The 15306-nt window shown below is 36.5% G+C and overlaps 3 protein-coding genes across 3 annotated transcripts in view; 1 reads left to right on the top strand and 2 right to left on the bottom strand.

The window, feature by feature from the left end:
* The first annotated feature begins 107 nt into the window (after positions 1 to 107).
* Positions 108 to 1465, top strand: LOC128873118 (malignant T-cell-amplified sequence 1 homolog). Its single transcript, XM_054116437.1, has 6 exons — positions 108 to 269; positions 350 to 502; positions 583 to 683; positions 787 to 920; positions 1007 to 1074; positions 1163 to 1465. Exons 1-6 carry the CDS (start codon positions 259 to 261, stop codon positions 1242 to 1244), a joined length of 549 nt encoding a protein of 182 aa, XP_053972412.1. The 5' UTR covers positions 108 to 258; the 3' UTR covers positions 1245 to 1465.
* LOC128873114 (putative uncharacterized protein DDB_G0291608) lies at positions 1373 to 4801 on the bottom strand. Its single transcript, XM_054116423.1, has 10 exons — positions 4358 to 4801; positions 4225 to 4271; positions 4071 to 4151; positions 3759 to 3965; positions 3601 to 3685; positions 3380 to 3502; positions 3149 to 3321; positions 2956 to 3057; positions 2707 to 2895; positions 1373 to 2650 (listed from the first exon to the last, which is right to left on the bottom strand). The coding sequence occupies exons 1-10, from the start codon at positions 4419 to 4421 to the stop codon at positions 1532 to 1534; spliced, it is 2190 nt and encodes a 729-aa protein (XP_053972398.1). The 5' UTR covers positions 4422 to 4801; the 3' UTR covers positions 1373 to 1531.
* Positions 4802 to 12671: 7870 nt separating this feature from the next.
* LOC128873410 (uncharacterized) overlaps positions 12672 to 15306 on the bottom strand; it is a 62986-nt gene continuing 60351 nt past the window's right edge. The window contains exons 7-14 of the mRNA XM_054116982.1: positions 14999 to 15109; positions 14833 to 14936; positions 14701 to 14761; positions 14271 to 14608; positions 13961 to 14093; positions 13618 to 13878; positions 13165 to 13284; positions 12672 to 13093 (exon numbers count right to left, since the gene is read on the bottom strand). Of these exons, the coding sequence (XP_053972957.1) occupies positions 12917 to 13093; positions 13165 to 13284; positions 13618 to 13878; positions 13961 to 14093; positions 14271 to 14608; positions 14701 to 14761; positions 14833 to 14936; positions 14999 to 15109 (1305 nt within the window). The 3' untranslated portion in view covers positions 12672 to 12916. The remainder of the gene's footprint in view (positions 13094 to 13164; positions 13285 to 13617; positions 13879 to 13960; positions 14094 to 14270; positions 14609 to 14700; positions 14762 to 14832; positions 14937 to 14998; positions 15110 to 15306) is intronic.

Genomic DNA, 15306 nt, shown 5'->3' with positions numbered 1-15306 from the left:
AGTTGGAACTGTTTATGCTAGGTAGAGCTACTAAGTCAATTTGGTACATTCTAAACTTCATAGCCTGTAGTGACTGTACATACATATGTGTGTGTACGCTACCATAGCCTATAGCGTAATAACTATATGAAGTTTATACCGGCTGGCATCAAACTTTTTACAGATCAGCAGCTACATTAAGAATTGTCTAATTGAATGTATCGTTTATATGTCAATAATTTTTTAACTCTCGGCTGTGTTTTGTAAGGAACTAGGAAGATGTTTAAAAAGTACGTGCGTCATGTCTGTTAAGAGAGTCTAACCTTCATTTGGTAATAAATTTAAGTTTTATTATTTGATATTTGCTTAGATTCGACGAGAAAGACAGTGTTTCCGGCGTACAACAATTGAAATCATCGGTACAAAAAGGAATACGGTCAAAGCTCCTAGAACTTTATCCACATTTGGAAAGTCACGTGGATGTTATAATACCGAAAAAGGATTCCTTTCGAATTGTAAAGTGGTGAGCCTTTTTTTTTTTAAATGAACGTATCTGAGATTTCTTAAGAAATGAATTTATTTGTGTTTACTTTTATCCGTCAGTCATGATCACATAGAGATAATAGTAAACGCCGCCGGAGATCTTTTATTTTTTCGCCAACGTGAAGGACCTTGGATGCCTACTTTAAGATTATTACATAAATGTAAGTGACAGCTTTCTATAAAACTTCGATAAAAAATAAATTATAAAATTAGTATTTGCATTTCATGATGTATTAGTCATTGATATATATTTAAATATTCTAGACCCATTTTTTTTACCAATGCAACAAGTTGATAAAGGTGCTATCCGGTTCGTTCTTAGCGGAGCAAACATTATGTGTCCTGGTCTAACGTCGAAAGGTGCAAAGATGACACCTGTACAAAAGGGAACAGTCGTTGTATCCTTTGTTAAAATAATGTCAATTGTGTATGTTTAATGATTTCGATATTTTAAAAACTATTAAATTCATAACTTATAATGTAGGCTGTTATGGCAGAGGGCAAGCAACATGCTTTGGCTGTTGGTACTACTACATTGTCGACGGAAGACATGTAAGTAAATAAGATGCATGAAATTAAGTACACATATATATGAAGTATGTAAAAAGCACATGATGCATTAAAATAATGTAAATTACAGAGCTAAGGTGAACAAAGGAGTGGGCATAGAAAATTGTCATTACTTAAATGATGGACTTTGGCAAATGAAACCTGTGAAGTAAAAGACTGATATACATCATCCAAGATTTAACCGTGTACGAACATCTTGTTGTACAAATGCATTCTCTGGCATTTTTAAAAACTATATGTCACGTTGTGAAGTGATGGTTCCAATCACAGTATCTCAAAATAAAAGATTAATAATGCATTTTTATTGTACAAACTGAATGAATGTATCAATTTTATTATAACTGTTTAAATGCATCCATATTATTCAAATGTAGTTCTACAGTTTACATAAAATCAAAGGAATACTATAAATAGATGTATGTAATTATAAAAAAAGTAATTAACCAGATCCTGATTTAATATCTACTTGTCCTTCTTGATTCTCTGAAGAAACCGAACGTTCGTTTTCGCAATGCCCCGATGCCGGAGAATAAGATGAATTATTTGCATCAGATGTTGGTACAGAAACAGTGTTTGAACCAGGTACACTATTATTAGGAGAATTATTTTCTCCGATGGCGTGAGGAGATTGTGGGTGATAATGAGGACTGTGCGGACTATGAGGACCATGAGCATGTGGACGACCCATGGTGTGCGGTGAATACTGCGAATATGGTTGATGGTAGTATGGGTGTGCATATTGAGGATACGGTTGATGATATGGTTGCTGCTGAGAGTAAGTATAAGATGGATGTGGAGGTCTTGGAGCTAATGGAACATTTTGAGCTTGTTGAGTTGGTCCTGGTTGATATTGTTGACTATAGCCTTGATTTGGCGGAATCATCTGGGATGTATGTGGATTAGAAACTGGCCCTTGTGATGGAAGCACCTGTGTTCCCTGAGTTCCTTGTGTTCCTTGATGAGGTGGCATTGAGTGATTACCCAACATTCCTTGCTGATGAGTATGTTGTATAGGAGGAGCTGGCGAAGTAACAGGAGGCATAGGTGGTGCGTTTGTAGTTGCATTTGCTGGTGTACTCGTATTTATATTCACAGCAGGAGCTGATGTTGTAGTAATCGGTTGCGGTGGTTGCAAAGAAGGAGGTTGTTGAGTTGATTGTTGCGAATGCTGCTGATGTTGAGATGTGGGTGGTTGATGTTGAGTTGGTGGTTGCTGCTGTTGCTGCTGCTGCTGTTGTGGCTGTTGCTGCTGCTGTTGTGGCTGTTGCTGCTGCTGTTGTGGTTGTTGCTGCTGCTGCTGCTGCTGTTGTTGTTGCTGCTGCTGCTGTTGTTGTTGTTGCTGCTGCTGCTGCTGTTGCTGTTGTTGTTGTTGTTGTATCGGACTAACAGCTCCACAATAAACTCCAGAATTAGAAGCATGTTGATTAGAATTTCCTTGAACCGACGAAGGTTCAGGTTTATTTTCAGTGTATGGTGGAGAACACGTTTCCTTTTTTATTTCAATGTTAGGTTTTTCAGACACGTTTGGTTTCTTTTCTATTGCATCGTTTTCAGGAACCTATAAAAAGCGGTAAGAAATAATCGGTACGATTAGAATTTCATAATACTACTTACATCGGACGGAGTTTCGTCATTAACGGAAGCAGGAGTTGGCGTAGGTGTAGAATTTGGAGTTGATTCATTTGATGCAGGTCCATCCGAACGATTTTCTTCCGTGCCTTTCAATCTATCTCGTCTAAGCGCTTCATATTGTCGTTCAACCATTTTATTAAATGTGTCTTCATCTACCGCAGGTTTACAGTGCTAAAAAAATTTCTTGTATTATATTTCAATATCTATTTTAATAAAAATATAAAAATTTACTTTTTTCAATTCTTCTTGAAATATTTCGCTTGTTTCAATAAATTTTCGTTTCTTTGCTTCAAATTTTTCTTCTATTTGTTGGAGTTCTGCTTCAAGTTTTTTCTGTAAGCATTTAAAAATTCAAGATAATAATTATATTAATCGCATCATACTGTTGAACTAAAAGTTAATTTGTTTTAATGCATCTAACTACCTGGTGCATTGTCAAAGATTGGACTTGGCGACGTAATACTTGCATTCGTTGCGTAGTAACAACAGAGCGAACATCAGGAACTACAGTGTCACTAAAGATTTCATTAATAAGACGATGGTTTCGAGTATACCGAGAGTATGCAACATGTTTCACAGAATATCCATCGTCTTGATCTGTAAAATAAGAAATGCATATTATTTAGTACTACATACCTAACTTTTGTATGCATACCATCGTCATCTTCTGCAGGTAAAATATCTATCCTTCTATCTTGAGCTGCTTGTCCTTTAGTGCTGCTTGATGAACGTTCATGACTCTCTCGATCATCGCTACTTTGTTGTGCCGCGCATAATGCTGTGTTAATATAGGTAAAGATAAGATAGTGTTAAATTCAACATATAAGCACGTGTACTGACATATGCATGCCAACTTTATTGATGTACAATATTTACCAGACTTTCCTTTATTTTTAGCTGCAATATAAGCTAAGTATGCAGGTGAATTGTGATAAGTTTTTAAACTTTTTTCGTATTCAATCTGTTTGATACATGTACAGGATTAGTATTTATTTATTCATATAATATTATATAGAAATGATATTGATATATACCTTTTCTGCCTCATACTCTTCGATAAACTCTGTCTTGTCTTCTTCTGGTAAATCTCTCCACATCTGACCAATAATTTTTCCTATCTCCCATAGTTTTAACTCAGGATTCTGAGCTTTTACTTGATCCCATACTTTTCTACTATATCTCATATAAGGCATAAGTGGTTTTTCTGGTGGCTTAGGTGGTTTGGGCATACGAGAATCAGCCTGATTGATTAACATAAAAGTATTAATAGATTTATGAAATCGATATTTTAATTTTATTGTTGATGTATGACATATATTCATGATTTAAAAAAAAAGAATACGCACATTGGTATTTTTCCCAACTTTTTGTGGCGTAAATCCTGGGTGACTATGTGGTGTTTGTATAAATGGACTTTGTGCATCTTTCTACAGATTATTGTTAGAATTAAATTTACATATTGGAAATAACCTTATTTTCTTTAGATTAAGAATTACTTACACTATTAGTTGAGCTACTACTGCTACCACCTGAAGCCCTAAGACGTTCTGAAATGTAATTATTTTTTTGTAAATATTTCTTAATAAAAAAATGTATATTAAGTAAAAAAGGATTAAAAATTGGCAACACTAACGATTAGATGCAACGATGTTTGATGTAGCGATCGCTACTTGCTTATAATTTGGAGGTAAAGCCATTTCGTATGAAAGAGTGAGAAAGTTCTATCTTCTTTGTTCAGAAATAACACAGTTAATAATACGTAATTGTTATTCGTTGTTACTGTAAAAGAATATCGTTTATGATAGAAAATAAATGAATGTAGTCAACTTTATGCTTCGATAAACTAAATCCCGCTACTGTGCATATGGCCGTACGCGAATGATGCTTTCTCAAGCAATTAGGATTACACATTAAATAATCTTATTTTCTCCCCAGTTCTAATTTAAAACTGTATTTTTAAAATCACTGTAACACTATTTTGCTTTTTAATGAAATGTATAACACTATTGTTAAATAAACAGCATTTTTAATCATTTTTATAATTCACTCCGGCGTTGTCACTTTATTGTGATGCATGTCATCGCCAACCTTCAAAAATGAATAACTATAAGTTACTACAAGTTACTATAAGGAACATTTCTCTAGTCGCTTCCACGGTGCATTGGAAAAGTAAATTAAAATCAGTGTGTATATCATGTAAAATATTTAATTACAAATTCTTACATATCATGTATATGTATTTAACTATTTATTCATGTACAAGCATATGAAATATTTAACAATTACAATTTCTTAATTTTATCCTAATTTAGCCATCGACGAATAGCAACGGGTATCTATAATGTGGAAATATAGATGTTTTTCCTATTAATTTTTGAAAATATCAACGAGTACATACAGGTGCATTCTGATGAATGCAAAAAATTGTCAAAAAAATAGTTTTTCTATGGCCGTCCGCTAGCACCACAGGTGACACGGCTTAGAACTAAATTCAGTAGTGGGGGTTAGGAACAAGATAGAGGGAAATTCAAATTAATTTGAACTACTTTTCGTCCTGTATTGAGATAAATAGTTAAGATGAGATTTGCAAAGAAAAAAATATCACTTCAGTTTGAAACGAGTTCTGCTCAGAAAGATATTCAAACCTGAAGAATCACTCGTTCATTTGTTTTTTTTAAAGAATTTCAATTCATAGGATTGTGGGATTTTTAATTACGAAGTGGAATGCATTGGTTCTTACTTCAAATATATTGGTTTCGAATTTATTCAGTAAACGAATGGTGTAAATAGAACCGCAACCATAAGTAACAATGATAATGTATAGTTAATAGTACATGATTCTCTGTGTATTTATTACACGTTTGTATAGTGATTAACGTCCTCATTTGTAATATATTTTTTTTTTATGTTCACAGTATTAATATAAGGTTGTTGATTTTTTTTCCATTTTTTTTTTTTTTTTGTTAGTTTATAATTAGTACAGTACAATGTAATGTGTAACGATACACCGTTATACCTTTCACAAGCATAAGCTCGAACGTACCTTATCTTAAGGGATATGTTACTATCGCTAAAATCAATAATTAAATCTAGACAAACTTTCCACGTAGTTATTCCATTCAATAAATCTAGACTTTTAAATAGACATGTAACATCGAGATCATAAAACTGAGGAGTAAAAGTACACGCACGGTGAATCGAACTATTCAATGATATAGAGATAATTCACCCTTACAGTTGTTTTAGAAAAAAGTAGTTATTAGACTGAATCGATTAAAACTGCTATCAGAAATACTTTTATACTTTAGACTTCTTTACAGATGAATGCTACGAATTTTGTTCATTCATTATTAATAAAATTAAAAATTGTAGAGTTGTTCGTCATATCTTCGAAAAATTAAAGTATTTTTTTTTTCTTGTTTGGAATGGAATAATTATTCACGGTAGAAATATTTTGCATTCGAAAGTGTTTGTAAGTTGTCTTTTTTTTTTTTTTTTTTTTTTTTTTTTAAGTATATTCTTATCAGTATTTCATGTAGTTGTTTTAAACGACTCAGTCGGCGTGGTAATGTAATCTATAATCGCTTTAACAATTCCCTTAAGTTCGTCAAGTACACACAGCAGTTTCTGCGAACTGTGAGTACTTTACCGATCGTTTGAATTCCCTCGATTTGATTACATTGACAACTTGATGGTACGCACGAGCATAATTCGAAATGTAATAGAAAGGGCTTGGCAAGGATTGTTCTTCAAAAAGTTTCACCTTAATCAATAAGATACAAAGATTAATGCATATACAGGGTGAGGTGAATGTGCCCTTATTATATCACAGAGAGGCGTAACAAAAATATAAAACAATTTAAACTTTATAGTACTTTTGTATGAATCGTACACTCATGCAATGGCTACGCGCTGCGATTCGTCCCACAATGTTTATCGCGATTACAAATTATAAGGCGTCGTAACTCTAAGGAGAGAATTTCGCAATTAAAAGAAATTTTTCTACAACGTCGTACTTCGTTTTAATTCATTTATAAATAAACCTCGGAAGATACGATGATTATTAAGTAAAATCGACAGGTGAAATCGTCGCCTTACTTTTACAGACGTATACAGTTGAACGTTAACGCAAATATTTCGCGCACAATGGTGAAAGGAACACCGTAACGCGATAACATTTAAAAATAATTCTTGCAGCGATCGTTTCGGAAATTTCGCAATTAAGCAACGAGATCAATAAAGCGTACGAATTGAGAACGAATTGTAACCGATCGAACTCCCTCATGTACAGATGCACCCTCTCTTTCTTTCTCTCTGTACCATTACTACTACACAATCACGGAGTCATCAACTCCGTTTGTGGTACGAATCGCTTAGCATTATTATTGTCATCATCATTCTGTTTTCCCTTTTTTTTTTCCTACCCTCTTTCTTGCTATCATTCGCACCATCCTTCTCTCGCCATTCTGTCCATTTCATTTCTGTCACTCTGACCCATTTTCTCTCGCTTCCATCCGCGTATACACACACGGGCTTACACCCACCCACCCACACACAGGCACACGCACATTCTTCGATTCTCTCCCTCTCCCTCCTTTCTCTCCCCTATGTATAGCTAGCCTTTGAGAAAACTAAATTCTGGTAAACGAGAAGCAAGCTATCGAACGTCATCAATATCGTTCTCTCCCTGTCTTCGTTCTGCGTCGTATTTAATATATTTCAGTTTAACAGTAAACTTAGCATGTATCGTAACATATACGCACGACGGGCACGGCCATGTACACGCGCGCACACGCATTTTTTTTTTTTTCGTCCGCGTTTGTTCGCGGCCCGCGCCCGTCACGTAGGTATTAAGAATAAAAGATTAGTTTTGTGCTGATGTACAACAGTGTTAAATGATAATTCGACTTACGCGTATACAGATTATACATACGTACTACGGTACGGTTTCGCGAGTACAAAGTGGAGCGCGAGTGCGTCTCGATTAATCGCGTTTCGTCGTTGCGATTTGAAAATACCGGTGCCCGGGGTAGCGATATTTTGTGGGGAGAGAAGAAGAGTCGATCGAGGTGGGGTGTTGTAGTTCAAATTTTGGAATTCATTTTGTTGGCATTCGTGGCTCGCGATTTATCTCAAGTTCGCGGTATAATTACGGTAAAATTAAAATTGCGTCGGGCGAAGTCACACGTTTTAACACGTTTACTGCCACGCTAAAATTTCTACCGCGATTGAATTTCATTTACTAACTATCGGGGACTACGTAATCAAACATTTATCGCGGTATTTATTGTTGTGACTTCGCCGAAATTCAAATATTTCGTACAGATTCATTTTCTTTGGCGTTTAACTTTCGAAATTAATTTTTTTTAGTTCTTCAGTAAAATCTATTGTCACCCATATACGGGTGACATAGCGTACATGAACGTGTTAAATAATCATAAAGGTACTTGCAATTCCATTTTATTATTTCTTAGGGTGGTATCTAGATCTGCTACTGTAAGAGGGTGCTCTACTCTAGCATTTTATAAAAATCGTCTTTTGCAGTTTCTTATAGCTTAGGGTACTCGAGTTATTCCCTTAATAAATTTGATTAAAATTTTCAAAAAATTAAGTATTCCAGGGAGGAAGAAAGAAAACGCCCAAATTTTGCTTACGACGACTTACTACACTATAACGCACTCGATATTGTGATACCTCCATGGAAAGTCTCTTCTTCTCTTTGATTCTAATTTTGATTACATTCGTTGAAGTAAACCCGTCGTTCGTCTTTTATTCAAATTTTCTGATCTAAATCAGAGTTGATCTGCCGTACGAAAACCGATTGATCGCGTTCGTCCTCACGGATCACTTTGTACGAAACGATGCAGAGATACATATCGTCCACGATGGATAATTTACAAATATACGTATGGAGTTAATGAGAATTCAGCGATATTAGTCCCATAGTAAGTTGGCGATAGAAAAAACCTGAATAAGTTCATAAGTATGGATTGAAATAGTCGATTAGTCGGCATTTATGACAAAAGATGTATAGTATAGAGTGTAAAATTTTCTCGTAATGATATCTATAATGTATAGATGCATATATACACGTGTATATGTATGCGCGCGCGTGTGTGTATGTGTGTGTTGTACGTGTACGTTTGCGTGTATACGAAGGATTAATTTGTTAAGATTTATCGTGTACGAAGAGGTACAAAATTTACAGGTATAGAATAGGCTATGAGGTCCGAAAGGCTATCTAATTCGTTCGATTTGCTCTGACGATCCCGTTGGTGTGCTAACTAACGCGAGGTTTGCCATTTCAGACGGAACTACCAATTCATCGATATCAGAATAATTCAGTTCTCCGATAAAACTGAAATCATCTAATTGCCATTAACCCAGAAAAGGCTGAATCTCTATGACTGTTTCATTTTTCAATATTTTAGCACAGATAGTTTTGATTCTTCCAGAAGGACATCAGCCTACCTAATATGAAAACGGAATAATATATTTAAAAATCTTTTTACGTACTTCTAAATCCATCTGCGAAAATGTCAGCCATGACTGGGTTAAATAATATTTAGAATCTAGTATCATTTACACGAGAACTTAGGTATCTTCGTAAATTCTTGCAGAATATTCAAGTTATAATTTAAATATGAGAAATAATTTCGAAATGGTTCCGACCGAATGACACTGTACATTCGATTACGAATACCATTATTCATATTGGTAACGTTATCGTAACCTCGAACGCCCAATGGAATCGTGCTCGAGCAAAATTTAGGATCAAGTCGACGCATGAATTTCATCGTTAAACTCTACCTCTCAATACAAACAATCGACAGTCGTTTTGCATCGACCCTGCATTGTTTAAAGATTGTATAATTCGGCCGAGCGTCAAGTGAAGTCATGAAGGGAAGTGGAAGAACAGGGGATGGGCGAAATTTTATTCGAACAATACAGATCATTTTGCACGTGAGAAATTAATTTTTTGCAATGTTAACCGATCGAAAAGTAAATGGAATTTTCATAGTACAAGTAATGGATGTAACATTCTTTTGTTTTAAAATAAAAATTCCGCCCGTCTCTGAAGGGGATGGGAAACGATAGGAGGAAGGAGTGACGACGGGGAGGAAGAAGAGGAAACGTTGAAAGTGAAAGAATGATCGGCAACCATTAGGAGAGAAAAGAACGCAATCGATGATCGAGATCGATCGTCCACGTTTCGAAGAGAATGCTCTGCGCGTCGAGTACGTCGTTAATAAACTCTGTACAAACATTAACAGTCCATCGAGAACAACAACGTTTACAATTTTCGATAAAACCCTGAATTAGAGGTTCTATCGTTCATAAATTCTTCGATCTCGCAATGAATCCTTTAATTTTCTTATCCTTTTAAATTTTCTTCTTTCTTCTTACGCAACGAGCGAGATTCAACTTGATATGCCAGTAATAAAAGAAAGAAAATCGCTTAACAAGCAAAAGCGAGAAACTTGACGGTTAATCGCGGAAACAATTATAGTTGAAACGTTAAAGAAATTCTTCTCGTCGTGAAAAGAATTCATCGCTTAATAACATATTTCCTATAGACCTGAGCACTTTTGATGTAACATTATTTAAAATACTATTTCAATTAACACGTTATCTTACTTCTGGATCAGTTCAATTTTTAAATACAATTGCGTTATACTATTTCATCGAATAACTAACGTGTTCTAGAAATCTAGTTTTCTACAATTTTGTTCACTCGATGAAATTATAAACCTCGTTAAAACAACGAATATTATTTAAAAAAGAGAAAGAATATATAATCCGTCAATACTTCGATTGTTTACCAAATAATATTACCCAGAAATGAAATATGAAAATGTTATTTGAAATAGCTATTCCTCACTGTCTCTTGAAATAAAATTTGCCCAGGTCTCCTATGTGTTTTAGCCTATCGTTAGATTAAACGCGTTACACACAGAATGTTTCGATGAAATTTCTGTACACGCAAGGAAGGTTCGATTATGTTTTGCGTTTCAAAATTCGCGCACAAACGAGACAAGCCGCAAACGAAATCATCGTTCGCTTAATTCATATAAGTGCGCTCGATTCTCTTCGATATTCCCTTATTTTTTTTTGTTTCGTATTCAATTCACCCGATTCACCAACAACCAACGAAACGAATAGAGGACAGAATACTATCTTTCGTGGCCTTGACGTTTCCTGGCCGTATATAAAATATTAATGTACATATTTGAGCCTCGTACAGGGGAGAGTCTTATAATCGTCGCAAAGTTCGTTCGAACCTTCCCCGTAGAGGGACGCACGACGCGAACGACGATGAAGATTCAATTAGGACAGGCATGTCAAACACGTTTCATTTCGCTCCGCTATTTTACACTTGTTTTTATTCAATTTTTATTATGCGTAGTATAGTCACATCTCCTTTGAGATTCGAATGCTTCGATAAATAAAAAGTGTGCCTACACCTTCCCATAAATAAACCTGCCCTTTTTCTTTCTCAATCCTACACCCGTTTGCTTCCTATATCGTTGACTGTGGCGAATCAATTGTTTACATTCGCAACACGATGCCAAAATGCAAATTGATCCTCGGACAAAGCGAGTTTGACATGCCTGATTTAGAGCCTATTGCGATTTGTGCCTGACGATGATTTTGATATCGATACATCAGTCTGAAGTGATTGATACGTGCTCCGTGATTCATGCGCACTCGTCAGCCCTCTTGCTTTAATCGTGTTATTAACATATTTTTATTTTTATTCAAAGATACATCCTAATGTAATCATGTAAAAATAGAAGATTCTTCAGGAATGAAAAAAAGAAAAACTACAAATCGTGTAATAATAAATGATTTTGTGTTTAACGGTGCATATCTTAAGAGGCCGACAAAATTTTTTTTTTAAATTTCTTGCCTAAAACAAGAAACAACAATTGTTTAATGTCTATTCAAGCGACTATCATGTTTACTAGAATAAACGGTGTTGGTGAATAAATACATTTTATACTTAACATTTTCTAGATAAACGCGTTTCTCTGCAATATTTTACAAAAATACGTGCCAATGTTCCAATTTTTATTGTTTCTCATTAATTCTAATGGACATCATACCCACATGAATAGATATTAAGAAATTTGTACTTTTTGTTCGTTTCGTACAAATAGATTCTCCAGGAAAAAAAATGGCTTCTCAGCTTTTTAGGATATGTATTCTTAAACACAGAATCATGTATTATCGTACGACGTGTAGTTTTTCTTTTTATAATTCCCAAATAGCCTCTCTTTTTAAACCTTTACACCAAAGTACATCCTTAAGTCGCAGATGACTTTCCCTCGTCGTGATTCGTTATAGTAAACGCCCCAAGGAGGCACTCGATCACGGAGCCGTCATTTTGAATCTTACATTAGGGTGATACAACATATCATGCAGTTCCATTTAGTACACGTACGACAGGATACGAGATCAACATTGAAACTTATACCACCTAGTCGGAAACGGTGGATCTGTTGAATTTATCTTGTTTCTATCCTAAATGCGCGATGTTGTACAATTAACACGCGTTGAAGTGTTTCCTCCGTTCCAGTGGAGAGGAGAACGGTCGGATGTTGTAGACACGGAGGAATAGTCACGAGTAATTATTAACTGTTAATAGAAAAATCTGTTTACTTGAGGCCTTAAACGTGTCAGCACCCTGTGTAATTTACGTGTTTGTGATGCGTTTCAACGAAACAAATGCGATTGTTTCGCAAAGTCGACGAACCTAAACGAGTTCTGCTTTCTTTCCTCGCCAGTCAACGAGACCTGTGATTTATACACAAAGTCGAATAACATTACCGTTCTCCGTCTCTGCGACGAAATTATTGGACGAAATTATAGACGAAATTATTCAATCGTTTTCTTAAATAACGATGCTTCACAAATTAAGAACTTCTTGTGGCAGCAACTTTGTGTTTCTTTTTTTCTTTTTTTTTTTTTGGAGCAATGGTCCAACGTTTTTATTAGCCGCCACGTTTCTAATGATTTTATTCTTTAAAGGAGAAATGAATTACTTTCATGAATGATTTTGAACATCACGATAGAAGTAAACTTTTCCTGGAACAAAGTCTTCCAAGAATTTGACCAGATGTCGCATAGTTTCGTCGCAGAGTGTCTCGAATCGTTACAGATTCTCGCTCCTATGTTACACCCGTTTTCTTCACTTTCTAAGCGGATGCCACATGGCGACAGGATGTCTGTACGCAGCCAGCATTTGCCGCCAATGGAGAAGCGCGTTTCCGGTCGACGTGGGCCCGACGATAATGTAACCGACGGAGATCGGTTTCATGCCTTGCTCGCTGTTGATTTCCGCGACCTTCAATCTCAACTGTATATTCTGAAAAGAATTGGATTGAAACACGAGTCGTGGATTTCGTTCGATGGTCGACAGAGAAAATTTATTCGAACCTCCAGGATATGGGTGGGCACATTGAAAATGATAAACTCGTTGAAAATTGGATTATTCTCCCCTTTCTTGATTGATGTCCTTTTCTTGTGCACCTTCTTCCCTTGTTGAATTAAGTAAACCTTTGTAACATACAAAGAAGATGTAATATGTTCAAGTGTCAGTCCATGTGTTCGTGACACAGATCGTGTTTATATTTAATGAAAATTAGGTATACTACAGAAATTTTACAGCGATGGTGTAACGACTTTGCTAGGGAGATGGGGAAACGCGTTAATGCTTCCTTCGATCAAACCTTCAATTTTTTAGTTCGATATCATTCGTGGTTACTTCAAGCTTATTCAAATCATGTATCCAATATCGTTGAATTTCCCTCGACATCAGGTACTACGTTTTCACCTCGAAAATACAAGGTGTCTTTCCAAAAAGACATCTTTCACCTTGAAATAACGTACCTTAACAAAGAAGTCCCCAGGCACGCTGCTGGCGCCGCGTAAATTCTTAGCCTTCACGACGACCAGAGTGAGTCTTTCCGCCGTTGGCGAGTAGCTTAAAGAGAACATCAGTTCCCCTAATCGTGGCTTTGGTAGACGCGATCCTACGAGTTGTAGCCTGGTGGTTGTCGTGCCAGTGCCCCTTGGCGGCGGTTCTAAAGGTAAAGTAGCTTCGCCAATGAGAATTTCATCGCTGCCGATGCAATTCTCGTCGGAGTACACCTTAGAGATCGGATACACAAATCGTTGCGATTAGTTATTAAACATTGGACTCATTCTACGGGCTGGTATCGTCAAGACCTACTTCGACGAGAAGCGTTCTGCCCGTGGGACCACCGTGGAAGCAAAACAAGAATTTCTCATGGTAACGGGTCAATGGACTTCCTCTGTACGTTTTGGTTCTCTGTGACAATTGCCTGTCGGGTAACAGACATACTCTAAAAGAGTAAGAGTTCATCGTTAATTTATGTTCGATTATAATTACGAGATAACGAGTTTTAATCAATGCACATTTTCCACTCCTAATTAAATATAAAATGAATTATAACTTTGAGTCGTTCGTAATCATTTGATCACCCACTGTGTGTATTCCGTAAGATCAGAGATAATCAAACCTGGCAAACGTGTTCTGCGCGGGTTGACCGTCCGGCATTTTGAGATCACTGGCCTCGTGGACGGTGACCGAGAGTTCACCCTCGCTGTCAGCTCCACGACCGCTCAATCTGTCGTATTCAACTGTCACGCAGACGCAACCGACGATACGCTTTTCTTCGAGGTCGTTGAAAACCACGCTCGTCTCCGAGCACACGCTCTCGCAGCTTATGGCTCTCTTCATGTCCAATTCATCCGGTGGTGGCTCCGGTTCCGGGCCCTGTGGTCCACGACGGCTACCGCGACTGATCTCGTTGAAATCGTTCAAAGTGTAATTCGAGATGAACGCGTCCTCCCAATTCTACGGATTTACATTGCGGCTCAGAAATTAATCGTCACGACACGACACACTTATCGACCCAAAGGTAGAAACAGGAACAGTTCGATACCCACCTGTGACGATTTTCGTTTCAGGAACTCCTCCTGCGCGCCGTAAAAATCTTGGTTCTGGGTTCTGTAAAACGAGTTGATCGATTAATGTATTAGTGTTTTCTAACGGACCGGGTCAACAGAATCGATGCATACTGGAAACTTAACGAGTCAGCTTCATCGAACTCGTTGAGCTCGCTGAGAATACCATTCTGCCTTTCCATACTTTTCCTCCTCTGCTCGATACTATTCAAAATATCCTGGAAAAAGGATCGTTCTTATCAGATCGAATTCAACGTTCGAATTAACAGAGTTCCTTTACCTCCGAGGTTCTCGTAAAACTAGGATCGGTCTCGTAACTGTATGTCTCTTGATCGTGATGATCCTTGAGTAACAGCGGGGACGAAGGGGGATTTTGTAAACTATTGTACACCTGTTAAGAGTATAAATAGTGTAATAAGTAAGACAGTCGAGTAGAACCATTCCAATCCTTTAACACGTTGACTGCCAAACTAATAATCGTGAAAATTCCTACGAACTTAAAATTTTCTTTCTATACAATTAAAAACGATATAGAAAACTTATGTTTGCAACCCGTTCGAAATTAATATATTTAATTCCCACTGAAAA

Source organism: Hylaeus volcanicus, chromosome 3, assembly GCF_026283585.1.
Source record: "Hylaeus volcanicus isolate JK05 chromosome 3, UHH_iyHylVolc1.0_haploid, whole genome shotgun sequence".
NCBI lineage: Eukaryota > Metazoa > Arthropoda > Insecta > Hymenoptera > Colletidae > Hylaeus > Hylaeus volcanicus.
This window is presented reverse-complemented; position numbering and strand designations above follow the sequence as displayed.

Coding starts and splice junctions, on each gene's coding strand:
- LOC128873118 (XM_054116437.1), top strand. Junction 684..786: donor TTTAAGATTATTACATAAAT/GTAAGTGACAGC, acceptor TAAATATTCTAG/ACCCATTTTTTTTACCAATG. Junction 921..1,006: donor TACAAAAGGGAACAGTCGTT/GTATCCTTTGTT, acceptor CTTATAATGTAG/GCTGTTATGGCAGAGGGCAA.
- LOC128873114 (XM_054116423.1), bottom strand. CDS start 4,421: ATGGCTTTACCTCCAAATTATAAGCAAGTAGCGATCGCTACATCAAAC. Junction 3,322..3,379: donor ACCTGCAGAAGATGACGATG/GTATGCATACAA, acceptor CTTATTTTACAG/ATCAAGACGATGGATATTCT. Junction 2,651..2,706: donor ATGACGAAACTCCGTCCGAT/GTAAGTAGTATT, acceptor CGCTTTTTATAG/GTTCCTGAAAACGATGCAAT.